This window comes from Perissodus microlepis, chromosome 15, assembly GCF_051167445.1.
Source record: "Perissodus microlepis isolate ML-2025 ecotype Zambia chromosome 15, ASM5116744v1, whole genome shotgun sequence".
Taxonomy (NCBI): Eukaryota; Metazoa; Chordata; class Actinopteri; order Cichliformes; family Cichlidae; genus Perissodus; species Perissodus microlepis.
The window spans coordinates 29,104,092-29,119,779 of NC_140475.1; the positions used below are offsets into that span (position 1 = coordinate 29,104,092).

General features: G+C 40.2%; 1 protein-coding gene across 1 annotated transcript; it reads right to left on the minus strand.

The window, feature by feature from the left end:
* Positions 1–1,419: 1,419 nt before the first annotated feature.
* ufl1 (UFM1-specific ligase 1) lies at positions 1,420–14,800 on the minus strand. Its single transcript, XM_084953650.1, has 19 exons — positions 14,576–14,800; positions 14,245–14,390; positions 14,105–14,133; positions 13,894–13,991; positions 12,556–12,670; positions 12,240–12,370; positions 10,429–10,487; positions 10,059–10,205; positions 8,312–8,487; positions 8,027–8,206; positions 7,815–7,941; positions 6,138–6,260; positions 5,829–5,949; positions 5,577–5,743; positions 4,056–4,186; positions 3,868–3,948; positions 3,635–3,720; positions 3,370–3,550; positions 1,420–1,823 (listed from the first exon to the last, which is right to left on the minus strand). The coding sequence occupies exons 1-19, from the start codon at positions 14,650–14,652 to the stop codon at positions 1,632–1,634; spliced, it is 2,367 nt and encodes a 788-aa protein (XP_084809776.1). The 5' UTR covers positions 14,653–14,800; the 3' UTR covers positions 1,420–1,631.
* Between the last annotated feature and the right edge of the window lie 888 nt (positions 14,801–15,688).

Here is a 15,688-nt window from a genome sequence, read left to right on the forward strand (position 1 = left end):
TCCACTTTTTCTGTGGTGTTGCAAACATGAGAAAGTCAACAGCTCCACCTTTATGAGGATAAGCATCATCCCAACCTCCATATTGTCTTTAAATAGAGAGGAACGTTTTTTACATAAACTAGATTGAAAGAAAAAGAAATGCTCATCATATACAACAGGCAGACACTAGATGCCTTTCTTGATGTAATCCAGAAGGGGATTTGGATCTCTGGCTGGATTGAAAATGATCTACAAAACTAGAATCAGGCAGAATCAGGCTCAGGGAGGTGTAGCTGTTCACCACAACCAGTTGGTGGCGAGGGGAAAGAGAAGAGCGCAGAGAGCTCACCTAGACTTGGAGGCACTATTTTTTATCCCTTCTGCTTTGCAACTGGGTGCAAACCGCTGCAGTGTGACTCAAAAGTCACCCCTAGATGCATGCATGATCACAAGATCACTGAATCAGAAACCTCTTGCCTGGCTACACTAATAATGATATAAAAATTCACAAATTAGTGACAGACGTCAGCCCTGGCAGAGTACAATGCTATCCAGTACAGACTCTGATTTAGAAGCAGATTTATGAAGCATTCTCTGTTGTATAGTGACCAAAAAGAGACTATAACTCCTTATAGTCTTATAGTCAACATAGCCTTAACATTTAAGGAAAGCTCTTTTGATAATTGGGTAAAGGATGTGGAGTGGTGTGAACACATATGTTCAGCTTTTTTATGGTCTGGGTTAGTAAAGGTTCTAATAAATTTCACTTCAGTTTTATTTCAATGGTGCCAAATCAAACCACCTGTCACCTCAAGGTGGGATGAAGGGAAAAACATGTATATGCTGATTTTTTTACACTGAAAAAAAAGAGCAGATTTGTTCAACCTCAAGTACAAAGGGAGCTCCAGGAAACTGCTTTATGTAGAATATAAGAAGCAAATGCCAGCAAGCAGATTTAAAATCCTGGGGTTAAGCTTGAAACCACTGGGATGGAGACTGTGACATCCGTGTGTGTAGTGTACTCAGTTTGGTTCCTGCAGTGCTCTTCCTTTCTTTTATAACTGCATCAATATCACTCAAACGACTGTTTGCTGTTGGTGCCCCCAAGTGTTGAAACGCAGTATCATGCACTTTAGTGTAAGTTCACATAATGGTCACAAGACGGAGACAAACACACCTAATGCATCACTCTCAGACTCATCATGCAGACGTGGTACTGTCTTCATTGGCCAGTTATGCCCACATGTAATTTAAGCAGTTCAAAGCTCAGTTATGTTACATTTATGAAGCATGAAGAATGAGAACCAGGAATTTGCAGTACATGAGTACAAGCATTTAGTTCATTTACACCACTGTATTATCTGATGTTAAAAAAGGTCAGTAATAAAGTGTGAAGCCGAATGTTCTGCATTTGTTCTGGTCACAGAAGAAGCAACTCACTTGAGGAGGAGGAGAGCATTTAATACGCAAGTTAATCAGAACCTCACTGAGGACAATTGTGTTAAATTCATCATACACAGTGATTTCCTTTAATAATTTAAAATGATGCCCACATAGAGAAATCATAGAAAAATACAGGACCACCAGCTGATCTAGAAGCAGCACAGGTCTTTAACCCTGTGACATTCCTTCCTCTTTATTCAACTGTTCAGTCAGTCCTCATTAACAGACGTCTTCCTCTGAGACAGCACCAGGTCCTTCACCTGCGGTGTAAGGGTCTGGACCTGAGCACGCGCGCTCCTCGCCTCCTCGTCCTGCTCCTCGTCATCCTCCTGCTTCTTGCTCTGGCTCACCAGCTGCTTCACCACCAGGCTCTGGTAGGTAGACAGCAGCTGCTGCTGCTCCTGCAACAAAATGCACACATTTCAGCTGCTTCACTCTCCTTGCAGCAGATGGAGACCACCGACAGCTGCTGCGCCTCAACACTACTTCAAGCGATCCTGAGATGAAGCTTTCAGACAGCACAATCACACGACGGGCATCGTAAAGCTAAACATTTACAGTGTTAATGGATTATGCACCTGTTTCTATATCCAATGAGAATCATATCAACTCCGGGAGGCATGGCTGTGTAACATAATATAACTGGACTGTGTTTCCCCTACACCAGGGGTCAGCAACCTTTAACACCCAAAGAGCCATTTGGACCCAGTTTCCACGCAAAAGAAAACACTGGGAGCCGCAAATACTTTTTGACATCTAAAATGAAGATAACACTGTATATATTGTTTTTTACCTTTATGCTTTGTGTGAACAACTAAGGTGTGTCGGTTATGAAATCCATGAAGTGCTACAGAGAAAATTACATTTTATTTATGTAATTAACGCATTTTGAACTCTTAAAGAAATATAACAAAAGGAAAGACACCCAGCTGAACTAAAATGATCCAGCAAACAAAAACTGTTGTGAGCCGCCACCCTTATATCGCCTTTGGGCTTTTGGAGCCTTGACCTGACTTTTAAAAAAATAATTGGAAAAAAAGCACTATGCTGCTGAAAAATGAAAAATAGATATTTACAAAATTCTGCCTAAATATGTATTTTACCTGGTTAATGTGTGTGGCGGGGCGTCGTCTGCAGCGCCGCTGCAGGGGAGGCGGACGCACCTGAGCGGCACCCGCAATCACGCCTCGCTGCCTTAACGTCTGTGCCATCTATGCTGTTGTTGGTATGTGTCGGGCCGTGAGCTGAAAAGCTACAGTCGGCTGTATGCGTACAGCAACCGTGTGTGAAAAGTGGTCAATAAAGAGATGCTGAAAAGCATGTTCATGGAAACATCGTCGGGTCTGCCGTGATATGTTTACAATGGGACTTCTGCTCCTGAACCTCTGCGCACAGCGTCTGCAAATCGGGGCTGTACGAAGTCACTTCATCTTTACGCAGGACTGTAAGCTGTCATCTGTGAGGTGTGAGCGGTGTTTGTTTTTAACATAGTTCACGGTGGAGAATAGCTGCTGACATAATGTGGATCTGAAGATCCATAATTGGCCTACCTGGGGTTGAAAGTCTCGATAAATGCACGGCGTTTCGGCGGGTATACCGGCTTCCGCGAGTGTGACGCTTATTTTGAGCAATGAAAAAAATAATAGAATATAATTTTATTTTTATATTTCAATAATCTTCCAATTTAGAACTACAAGTTAAAAAAGAACTAACATAAATAAAATACACTTCAGCTAAATACTTCTAATTTATTTTCCCAAACCACGCGGAGCCGCACTATAAGGACTAAAGAGCCAAGGATTGCCGACCTCTACCCTACACAGACGTGATGGAGGAGTGAGCAGACTGGTATATCTGATGATCCAGTTTATCATTTTTTTAAATTGATGGATTGTGATGCAACACTTTTCCTTCCCATTCAAATCACGTTCAATCAGCTGTACATACTGCAGATATTTTCCCCGTGAGTGTGCTGATGATCTGAGGCACACAGCGGCCCGGGGCGTGCAGCATACAGTGCGTGCTGGCCTGAAAGAGCAGCACGCTGGTCAGGTGGAGGACCAGAGCGGGATCCTCGGTGTCCTTCAGCTGCTCAGTCAGGGCCTGGCGGTGCAGGAACAGGGCTTGTCTGCAAGACACGCATTCACACACTTCTAGACTCCATAAGTGGACCAGGGTGAAGAGTTTTGTGGCTCGAATGTGCTTTCACTACCTCTCTTTTTTCTTGTCTCCTTTCTTTAGCATGACTCCACAAACCTCAGCACAGGTATCCAAGTTAGTCACAAAGTCTTCAATGGACTGTAAACACAGAAAGCAAATCCACCTTACTTCAAATGTTATCCCTCAACCTTTCCCCAGATTAGCGATTTTTAAATTTCAAGGTATTAGCTGTCATTTTGCAGTCACCCACAGTGCAACACTATTTTAGACAGGCATACTACTTACTTTGCCGTTCAGGGAGTTGTGCAGCTTCAAAAGAGGCCCTTTGGTCTCCTCTGACAGTTTGCCTAAAATCTTCAGTCTGACCTGCAGTACCAAATCGCATATTCAGTGTGAACCGTTGAATTCAGCTCCACAGATAATCGTAACACAGTTTGAGGTTCAGGTTGCCGAGAGGATTGACAGACACAGACCTCGTTGGTGATGGTGCTGGGATTCTCCACGGACATCATCAGGTCAGCAGCCAGGAAGTTAACCAGGATGTTACTGACATCAGTGCACACGGTCTTCAGGATGTGCTTAGCGATGTGGGCCTGGGTATCATCTGCATGCATAAAAAACAAACAAACAAATATTGCATGTAAAGCCTTTGAAATTTTGGATGATTCTGCTCAGCCCTCACCATTTTTACAGTCATTTTCACCATGATACACACGTTTTATAGCCTAATCTCTCCAGTGAATTATGTCGGAGAGCTCCAACTTTAGCAGTTGTTCAGCTGCTTCTATTTTCTTTGCATTTAAGTGCACAATTCTCAATAAATAACTCACTACTCTTGTCATATTACAAGGAGGTTTTCCTAATACGAAGAGTGCTGGGTGTAAAGCAAGGTCAATACACAAAACCTGTTATATTTCTTTTATGTTCCTCTAGAAATCCTGGAGATTTGGACAGTTTTAGATTGAAGTTCCCTTACATACTTAAATGTATTGGCTCTATTTTGAAGTAACAGATGAGTGTGTCATCACGTTTTCACATTCTAATTAAATTACCCCGATGTTGTGGCTGCCACTTAGTTTTGGATGTTTGTTCTTGTTTTTCATCTGTTAATATCACAATATTGTGTCTCACTATGAGGTTTTTGTCAGAGCTTTACTAAAAAACAACATTTGCTCATTTGTCAGTGTTTAATCCAAAAGTGGAAATTCAACCCAGTGTGTGTGATGTTCAAAGAGGAGGTAATATCTGGTATTAGTTACAGGGTTTAATACTACAATGCCAGATATTTTTTTCAAAATAATCCTTATGTATCTTACATTGGGCCTTGGTGCCGCTTTTGACTTCACTCTCTTCTAACCTTTAACATCCACCAGCCCATCTGTGGTCTGTTGTGGGTTTAGGGCTGGTGCTTTTAGCCACACACTATATAAACTGACTTTGAAAAACTAGAAGATATTGCTTGTCTTGTAACTTAGCCATTACAATTTTTCTCTTAAAAGCTTTTTGACAGCTTAGCTGTTGATGCAGCAATGAGCTCCTTCTTCTGAATGACTGCCCTCCAGGTGGGTGGAGCTTCTGTGCTCATAGTCAGAGCTGTGCTCCTGAGACTTTCACATCATCACTTTCTTTGGCATCACAGAGCCAAGAGTACAAAAACGGTCTCTGAGCATTTAGTACGCTCTGAAGCCTAATGCTCGTTTCCCTCGACATATATACGAAAATAAAGCAAAGGATGCTAGCTTTCCTGAGTATGACTTGTCTTTCACGGGTAAACATTTGATTCATACAGAAGAACAAATATCAGAACATGAACCCTGACATGATCAGTTAATCCAGTGTAACAGATCTATTACAAATACAGTGATCTGCCAAACAATAAGGGTAAAATCTGGACCCTGTGAACCCCGCCTCCTCTCTCGTCTCCTGTCAGGATGCGAGAGATGAAGATGGTCCTGCTTCTGATTTCCAATACAGCTACATGGAACATGACTTACCCGAGAAGAACTTGGTGCCTTTTTCAAATAGTCGGATATTGTTGTACAGGTTGGTGATCTCTTCCTGCAGATCCTTCATGCTCTTCTTCTTGTTGGCCCCTGATGGAGAGCTGGTGGAGGACATGAACACTGTCCGCAGCACTTCCTGGTAGGCTTTAGTCAGAGGCCTGCAGGGACATTAACAGAAGGTGAATGAAGGGATTGTTGGCAGCTCTGAGAAAAGGGAACTTCAGAAAGAGATGTGTCTGTTACCTGACTAACTGCTCTGCCAACTCAGACAGGATTTCTTCAGGGCAGTCACTCACTCGTTCCTCTAAAACGGCTACGATCGCCTCCTGGGCCATAAAGGGGGTTTCAGTCTGTCTGCTGCGATCTTGGCAAAGGTAAAACACAAGCTAATTAGTCTCCCTGGAATCCTACAGTTACCTTTGTCTTCCATGTATAAAAATTAAAAAAAAAAAGCTTAACGACCCAGGAGATTCCTCATAAAGCAGGCTTAATGTGCAGATGGAGACCGTATTTCCCTGAGAACATAAAATGTCTTTGTGACTGCTGACATACTTTGTTGAGAAGGTCCAGTTTCCTCATCGCTGTCTTCATCTTTCCGCCCTTTCTTCTTGGTTTTACGAATCCGGATCTCTCTGGCATTGCCTCCTCCACCTGCTTTCACACTGCCACTGCCCTCTGGAAGACAAACAGTTAACAAATCCCAGTCAGTCTGAGAAAACTCAACTTCTTAATGTCAGCAAACACTGACTTGCCACATTGCAAATGTCTTTATTTTCACTGCTCTAGTATCACTTTAAGATAACCAGTCTATTATTTTTCCTGTCTTTGTCCTACGGGTCATTGTAGGGTAGATGTTGGCAGGTGGCGATGCCGTCTCCTCCAAACGTTACAGAGCTGGTGTAAAAATAGCACAAGCAACATTTGCATAAGGCTGTGTTGGACAACAAAACACACACATTGGGCCTCATTCATTAATATGCATGCAGAAATGATCCTGCTCGCTACCTACAGTCTGCAATCTGCCACACCCCCATTTCACTGGGACATGTTTTATTGGTGAGGATGTTCTAAGAGAGACAACTGCAATACAAAAGCAAACATCAGGAGAATCTCTATAAGAATGACGGTTAACTATGAGGCAAATCTTTCAAGAAAAAAAACAAAAAACAAAAAACATATACGTCACATTTTAGATTTCAGAATTTCAGATGAACAAACAAAGATTAACATTAGACAAAACCTGCGTAAACGGAAAATACAGGTTTTTACTGATGACGTCATTCATTAAGAAGCTATCCACACCTGCTTGTCCCTGTGTGAAAAACTGCTGCCTTAGACTAATAACTGGTTGTACCATCCTTGGCAGCAAGATCTGCAATCGAGTGTTTGTAATAACTGGCAATGAGTCTCTCGCATCGCTATGGAGGAAATTTGGCCCACTCTTCTTTGCAGAATTATTTCAATTCAGTTGCACTGAAGGGGTTTTGAGCATGAGGGGCCGTTTAAGGTCATGGCAAAGCATCTCAATCAGATCTGGGTCCACTCCAAAAAACAATCTGATGATATTTGATGATTGTTTAAGTCCAAGTTTGTAAAAAAAAGAAAAAAAGAAATATTGGTGAGTTTTCTTGTAGATTTAAAGTTAACTTAAATAACAGAAATATCACTATGGGCACCTTAGTGAATCCCTCTCTTGTCTCATCGTTCTGGTTTCTGGAAGCAGCTCTGACTGCTTTACATAAATAAAGGAGTCGCTTTACTCTTTGCTGCGCCGTCATTACACAAGAAGCCACTGACAGTATTGTCCTAAACGATAGGTGACACGGCAACCATAAAAATGGCCTAAGACCCATGTCCCTGAGCTTTGGGCCATTCTAATTGTTGCAAAGGCAAAGTGAAAAAAGTCTTTACTTGATCAAAAGAAATGAACAGATATTCCTCTCATTCAATTTATTTTACCCACTTTCAGCTTTTTGCAAACAGAAACTTTTTCTGCAAATTAAAACAGAAAAAATGATTTCATGTAAGACATCAATCATTAGACTCACTCATACATCATTACCTTAGAGAGCTTTGAGGACACATGTTGAACACTAAGAACCAAAATAAACTCCAGGGATTTCTCACCATTGTCAGTCTCCCTCACAAAATGCCAAAGGGACTAAAAACTATATGAATAAAAATAATAAAACAAAAACAGTGGGAGTTTGGGAGATAGGTTTCACAAACCCGCTGCCTTCTTCCTGCGCTCCGCTTCTCTCTTCTCCTTCTTAGAAGGCGCGGTGCTCTCAGTCAGGATAGATGCTTGCTTCAGATCCTCTTCAGTTATCAAAAACACTGGATTGCTCTTAACTTCCTGAAAAGCACACAAAATGTAGTTCCACCCTTTGGACAGAGCAAATACATATACATGTAAAACAGGGTGTCAAAGGAATCTCTACCTTCTGAGCTTTCTGCTGCATGGCCTCATCAAATAAAGAGAGGCAGTTGCTGATGAACTTCTCACTGACAACCATGGTGCCCCCCAAGATTCTGGCAGACGATTGGATGTTAGTGTTTCTCATAGCTTGGTTAATCAGTATCCCAATGTCCTCAGTCGACAGGCAGCTGGGCAGAACTGGCTAAAGCAGCCCGGACAGAAGAGGATAAGAAACAGAAATCTAAAAAAAAAAAAAAAAAAGTTGCAACTCCTCTAATATCATCAATTTAAAGGTTAAAGAGCTGACCTGGAGGTCAGTCCAAGTGGCGGAGTTGACAGCTTCCTCCACAGAGGCCTCCACCTGGTCGACCAGAGCTTGGCCCACACAGGCCGCTCGGAGGAACAGCAGCTTATTAGACTTGAAGCGCTTCTTTATGTAGCTGGATGGGTCGGGGATCCCCAGTCTAACCAATGCATCAAACTCTGTGGGATAACGATGTCATCAGTTCATATAGTATAGCAGTTTATTTAATAACCCTGAGCGGTCATGACATTAAGTCCAACTTTCAAAAAGAATCTGCAGCAGTAAATGCACCATATGGACCACAGCCACAACAGTGGGCTTGTAAACATTTACAGTAGTAGTAGACACAGGGGACAGTTTCCTGAAGGACAAATATTTTATGATATCTATCTATCTATAGCTAATCTACATAACTATTAAAAAAAAAAAAAAAAAAAATCTAGTTTTTCCCTCTCTTGTGGAGACAGACCGTGTGCAGAGAAAAGACAGGCAGGAGCAGGTTTTATTCTGCCACATTTATCTCACTGGTTTGTCGATGAGCTGAAATGTTCATAAAGATGATTTTTCTATGGTTGATGTCATCTCTTCTGCTTAGGTTTCTACAAAACTCACAGCATGTGACTGATGTAAAGTAACTGAAATCAGCTGAACCTCAAAAATATAGTAAAATGCAACATACACATGAATGCAGCAGGAATGTTAATCGATACCACAGTCCCATATCTGTAACACTCTGACTTGGGAAAGTAATTTTTTACTGTTCCCTTTAGCAGTTACCACACCAACCCTCTACATGTCCACCACTGTTTATTCTCAGTTAACATTTTAATAACCCCCTTTGCCATGTGTGGGTAGCAGCTCCGCTTGCCTTTCTGTAACAGTTCTTGCATGCCACTGCTGCAAAGTGCCAGGTGTCGCTGAAAAGCAAATGTTACTACCTTTTCATGATTACTGAGGGCACAAATGGGAACCTCAATGTCCTATTTCACAGTTTTGCATGATGCGGATCTGCACCAAAACACGACTGCGTCTTCCTTTACCCATGGTCCACTGAGGCACTGAGTTCTTTGAAATTCACTGTTTTTTTCCCCTCCTTGTTTTTAGAAATGTAACCTTGCTTACAAAATGACAGAACCGACAAACACACTGATCACCTGCCTCTATAATGGCTCTTGCCTCAGAGGAAAAATTGGGTTTTTATCATTGTCATTTTTCATCTAGTACACACAAGATAATAACTTCTGTGCCCAAGATAAAAGAAAATATTTTTGAGACAGTCACAGCTCAGTATAACTGCTTATCTCAAGTCCCCAAAGTAGGAAGTAGGAGAAACTAACAACAGTAATAAAGAAAATTTAAAAACAAAAACAAAACACATCTCACTGTTTTTAGGGTAATAACTGTGCAACGACCAAATAACCAACAACTCCCTAAAATTTTTAAACTGAAAGAGTTTCAAATATTTCAGCCCTGCTGTCAAAGAGCCTCAAAAACTCACTGTCTTACACTGAATCTCTTGTCATTTTTAACAAACATAGGAAATACTGTCTTTCCCCTCAATCCCCAACCATCTGCATAGACGGCTACTACTCTCTGAACCTTTTTTTTTTCACCTTTTTTTTTCTTCTTCTTTTCTCTCTTGTGGATCAGAAGATAAAAAAAGCTCAAACATTCTGAATGAGACAGCTAGCTAACTAGAAAAAGCCTTAGGGTATTTTTGATCACCAACATTAAGTTTAACAACACCTACCTAAATATCCATTTTGCTGGAGAAAAGAATCGACCCAGGCATTTTGTGTTTTGGTGTAGATATCAGGGATATACACAGCCTTGTCCTGCCGCCCCCCAACCACGCTTCCTTTCAGGCGCCCGATATTCACCAACTCCTCCAAGACAGCTGAACCACAAAAAATACAATATCATAATACGCCCTGTAAAGTATTAAACAATGACAATAGAGGACTGTTTGTCTAATGTTTAACATTAGACAAAGTTGAAAACGATTAAAAACAAACATAAATATCATACAAGTTTAAAAAAAAAAAAAAAGAAGACTAGTACACACGTGAAACCAAAGAGCTTAACAGGTTAACTTAAATGATGTAGCAGCCGGTCCTTACAGTACAGAAGGTGTTCCTGAAATCCAAATGCTCCAATCATACTGCTGACAGGTGTTGGCCTATAGAAAAAGCAAAACAGCAGGAATTATAAGAAAGTGCCAACGAATGCAGCTGTTGAAGACAGCGGGGTCTCATGTGAGAACATTTGTTATTTTTTCACATCTGTTAGACGTGAAGATCAGTTATTATTAATCTTTGACTTTCTCTTATGTATGTCTTTTATCGCATCTCCTACACCTTACCTCCAACCGGTCACAGCAGATAGCTGCCCCTCCCTGAGCCTGATTCTGGTGGAGGTTTTTTCCTGTTAAATGGGAGTTTTTCATTCCCACTGTTGCTTAGCAGGTGGTCTAATTGATGGCGTTTTCTCTCTATTAACATAGGGTCTTTACTTTACAATATAAAGCACCTTGAGGTGACAGTACTTGTAATTTACACTGAATATAGTTATATGGTAGCACTTATATCCTTAAACAGCCATATAGGCTAGCTTTACGGCTCTCTTTGTGGCAAACACTAGCTTCCAAAAATGCTAAAAACCTGTAGCAGAGAACAAAACACTGAACAGTGAAAGTGTTTTTACTAAATCACAGATGGCTTTCACAGTTCCATGAAAGTCATGGAGATTGTTAAAGCCAATGTGGTATTACAGAGTCAGGGTGTTCACTTCGTGTTCCTTGCGCTTTTAAAGTACATGTTCATCCTTCTCACACAATCTGCTGTTATCTGTCCTCGTTTCTCTCCATAGCAACACAAGTACCCTACACCTCATCACCTGTTTCCTTCACCTACATGTCTATGGGGACATTCTCTATCACTTCATCCAACTCAATCAAGAATTCCTCTCCCTTTTCTATCTGATGCCTAACCTGTGGGGATGCACTGACAACATTCAGCACCATGCCTTTAGTTTTTATTAGCTTTAGATTAGCAAATGTAGTAAAATTAGGAAAACTTCACGCGTTTTAATTTCTCAGCTATATTGCACCGGTGCAGCCTTATGGGTTTCATATCTGCCTGATTATATATCATCATTAGAAACATAACTGTTGTAGATGCTGCTTGTGACCAATAGGTTACACAGTAATTTAAATGAGAAAAATAATCATAGTGTGCATAAAATATTTGCACTATTGCACAGTGAGGAGTCTCTAACAAGGTTAAATGTATGTATATTTGATTTTATGAACTTCTCAAATGTTCATGGGATATTTTGCCTCGGTACCCTGTTCTCTGGATTGCCCATTAATCTTTAAATTTAACCGAAGGGCTTCTTTTAAGAACCAAGCAGTGAAAGAGAAACAGATACCATTTTCTTAATACTATTCATGTAAAGTCTTACTTTAACAACAAACTGAACATTACTATGAATTCACTCACTATCACCAACACTGGAATGATCTTTAAAGCAGCTACCCACTCACTGCATTTTTTGGTGTCAAAGCTTCACTAAGTATACACAGGGGAACCATAATGTAAAAAACTCAATATGACAGAACATGCAAAACATTTTAGCTACCATCTGTCAACCTGCTGGGATGCTGCAACACAAACACAGCTCAAAATAATGTCCTGCAGACAGAAATCCTTCATAGCATCTTCAAACAGGTTAACCTTGCTTAGCATCAAAGAACTGTTTCTATAGTTTCTTTAATAACCTTGTTTCATTTAGTTCAATTTTTTAACTGACTTGCTTTTCGGTACACACAAGAAATGCTGAGACAGGTATGGACATATCAAAATCTGTACATCTGCAGAAGAAAAACAAAAAACAAGCCATAATAAATATTCAGCCTTTTTGCAACATTTACCTTGTGACTGCACTGAAGAGCCCTTGTATTCTAGCTTTGTGGCGAGCAACAAAAGCTGGGGTAAATATGACACCTCTGTTGTACTGGTCCATTTCTCCTTGGATAATCTTTCCAAGACGCTTCGACAACTCCTAAAATATGGATGAGAAACCCACATGTTTTTTGTTTTTTTTTACTAACAAAGAAACAACGTGTCAAAACAAGCTGAGGCCACAAAGAAGACTAAACCATTTAAAAACACAGACGGCACAACACATTGCTTAATTTAATGACCAGATTTCTTATTGGATTAAAAGGCACGTAAAAACTGGCTCACCTCAGTTAAGAAATCTCCTGGGAGGTCATAGCTTTTACACAGCTCTGCAATACTGATCATACCAGCCTCCTGCAGTTTGTCATTCACCTCCTCAGCCAAATGGTCCAGGTATGTGCTGCAGATGACAAAACATGAGCAGTATAATCACAACACCTCACTCTCAGTTAACCTGTTCAGACTTGACCCTTATATACTATACTTTTGTAAATACTTCTGTGCAGAAATGAGACTTAACTAAACCTTTAATGTGAAAAAAATACATTTAATTTATTGAATAAGACTTTGAATAGAATATAAAATTTAATAAGATAAAAATTTTCCCCTCTTTGAAGTTATATAAGGAGTTTCCCTTCAAATCTGATTGATTTGCTTTTATGTAGAAATGAACTAAGAATGAAATTTGGTGACAGGCAATATTTCATTATTTATGGGCCCTATGTTCCTACAGGGATACAAATGAATCCGAATTATAAAAATAACTGAACTGTTTTAAAGTCTTTTGGTTCTTAATCAAATTAATTGTGAACCTTTAGCTAGCACAAAACTGATGTGCACAAGTAAACACAGGTCAGCATCAACTTATTTGCAGACAGCCCAATAACAGTTAAAGCTTCCTTTATTGCCTCCTTCAGCAGAAGACAAACTGGAGCATTCTTTATGAAAGGAAAGGACATAATGCCATCCCACAATTCACAGCGAAGCACCATCTGGGCAATCACGAAAACGATCAACATAATAGACGAGTGACACAGATTGTGTCAATATTAATTATACGTTTGTTTTCCGTGCCATACCCTGCTGATGTGTTTTGAACCTTCAGCAACAGCCTAAGTTAAACCCACAGTCAAATTATGAACATTAATTTGTTATAGTAAAACTGGCTCTCTAAAGCTCACTAAAGCTCTCTAAATCAAGATCATCCTACACTGAAATGACAAAAGTCTAAAGTTTATCAAAAATAAAGTTTGTATCGTTTATGTCTGTAGCTGCACTGTTGGCCTTTAGAATTATCATTAATTTTACCTCTAAAGCTTCAGTTTTGTAAAAAGAGTTAACAAGTGCAATAGGCTAATGAGATGGAGCTTAACTATTATAATTAGCTAACTTAAGTGTTATGGCTTTTTCTCTGGATCCTATAGACCTAAATATCTTGTAGCATATATCGAGAAACACTGGGCATGTGTGAAATGAGCCCACAGAGTCTAAAGTGTTGGCTGATAACTTAGTATTTTGCTCTTTCATGCAAATATGTAACTTGGCTCACAAAACCCATTATAGTGCTGTCCATAGTGTGACTTTATGGTAGACATTTTTATACAGTATAGACCTAATACTCACTCATCAATCAGCTGTCCCAGTACAAGCTGAACCCCTTTATCAGACTTTGCAATTTCATTTGCTCTGTTTTCAACATGGACCCAGTCCACATTGATAATCTGAAAGGAACAACATCATGAAAACATTCATAAGACACCTGACCCAAATTTGAATGAACAAACTGTATATCTCATCTAGAGGACGCAGGAGGAAACACAGAGTTAACACACACCTGTTGGAGGTCCACAATGTTGATTCTCCCTGTAATACAGAATGAAAGCACTTAGTTTCTGTCACAATCTACAATTCTGAAAATGTCACAGGGACGATGTGACAATGCTGCATCTCATTTCTTAAATTTCTGTATCACACCTCCGTGCACGTAGAGTTCATCTCGGATCTCCCTGCTGATCTGAGCTGGGGTGACATACTCTTTACCATCCAGTGTGTGCACCACATCCAGCTTCTTGTCTTGGACTAGTTTTGCAATTATTTCAATGCAATTTCTTTCCGACAGCCTGCGGAAAAGTTTACACAAGTGGCGTAAAGTACAGTGTAGTATACATTTATTATTGTGTTTGTTTTAGTCACAACAGTTGTTACAAGAGAAGCCACAATCTTCATCTAATAGCGTTACTTTTAAATCAACTTTAATGACAGCTGGGATTAGCTTTGATGCTATCACCCGTTCAGTTGCGTTTACCTTTGCACTGTGTCAGCAAACTGCGCTCTCTGGAAGTCTGCGGCAAGCCGGCGAATCTCTTCCCAGTCATCCGCCATTACTGTGAGTTTTTGAGTTCGCAAAACCAGCCTGTTAAACAGCTACTTTCAGTGTTCAGTGTCTGCTAGCTGTTTGTTAGCTAACGGAACAGCTTAGACACACGTCAACATACAATAACGCGCTACAGCGAGCCAGAAGGGACAAAGCTTCTCCTCCGACTTTTCGCCCACAAGACACGTAAAGCAAGAACAAGCAGAGCGTCTGCTTTATGTGGAGAGAAAACCGTCGATATGATTCAAACTAAGATTTAGAAATGTGTACAATAATTTGTGTCTACTTATACAGACAAATTCTCAAACTCCCAAGTGTTTTTTCCCAATTCACACACAAATACAAATGGATTAGAACATACTTATAAACAAGACTTATAAAAGCTATACTTCAAAATAACAACAGCAGCAACAAAAATCGTGATCGTTTAACAGACATTTTTATATTTAAAGTCAACAGAATGATATTTTTCACTTTCAAAGAGCTTACTCCCACATAGAGCTTCCTGTGCGTATAAATGTTTAAAGATATTTGTGACATTTTTACAGATCCTGGAGAATCTCCCAGAAACGGGTTGTGTGCACTGGCCCTATCGGGACTTCTTGCATAGTCTAGAACTACCTCCTACAGAAGGTTGTATTAGATTTTTAAGTTGTAATACATCAACATGTATAGAGTCACCCCTCCCACCCCGAAAACCCCAACCCACCCAACAGCGCCGTATTCTCAGCACATATGTATATCAGTTACACCATAGTTCTCTGTACAAACAATCCCGTTATAAATTGTAAAAAGTGTATCCAGATCCGGTAGAAGTCTTTTCTTTAGCTAAGAACGTCAACTTTCTCATTGCAAGGCTGAATGTCATTTCTTTGATCCATTAATTAGGGATGGGTCCATGTATGTCCTTCCATCTTAAAGAAATAATGCGTTTGGCTTTCATTTCTGTCCATGTAGTTGGAACTGTTCAGAGAGAATGTGGAAAATGCACAATTTTGCTTCGACTGGGATAACATGTTCTATTAACCTGGAAATTAAGTCAAG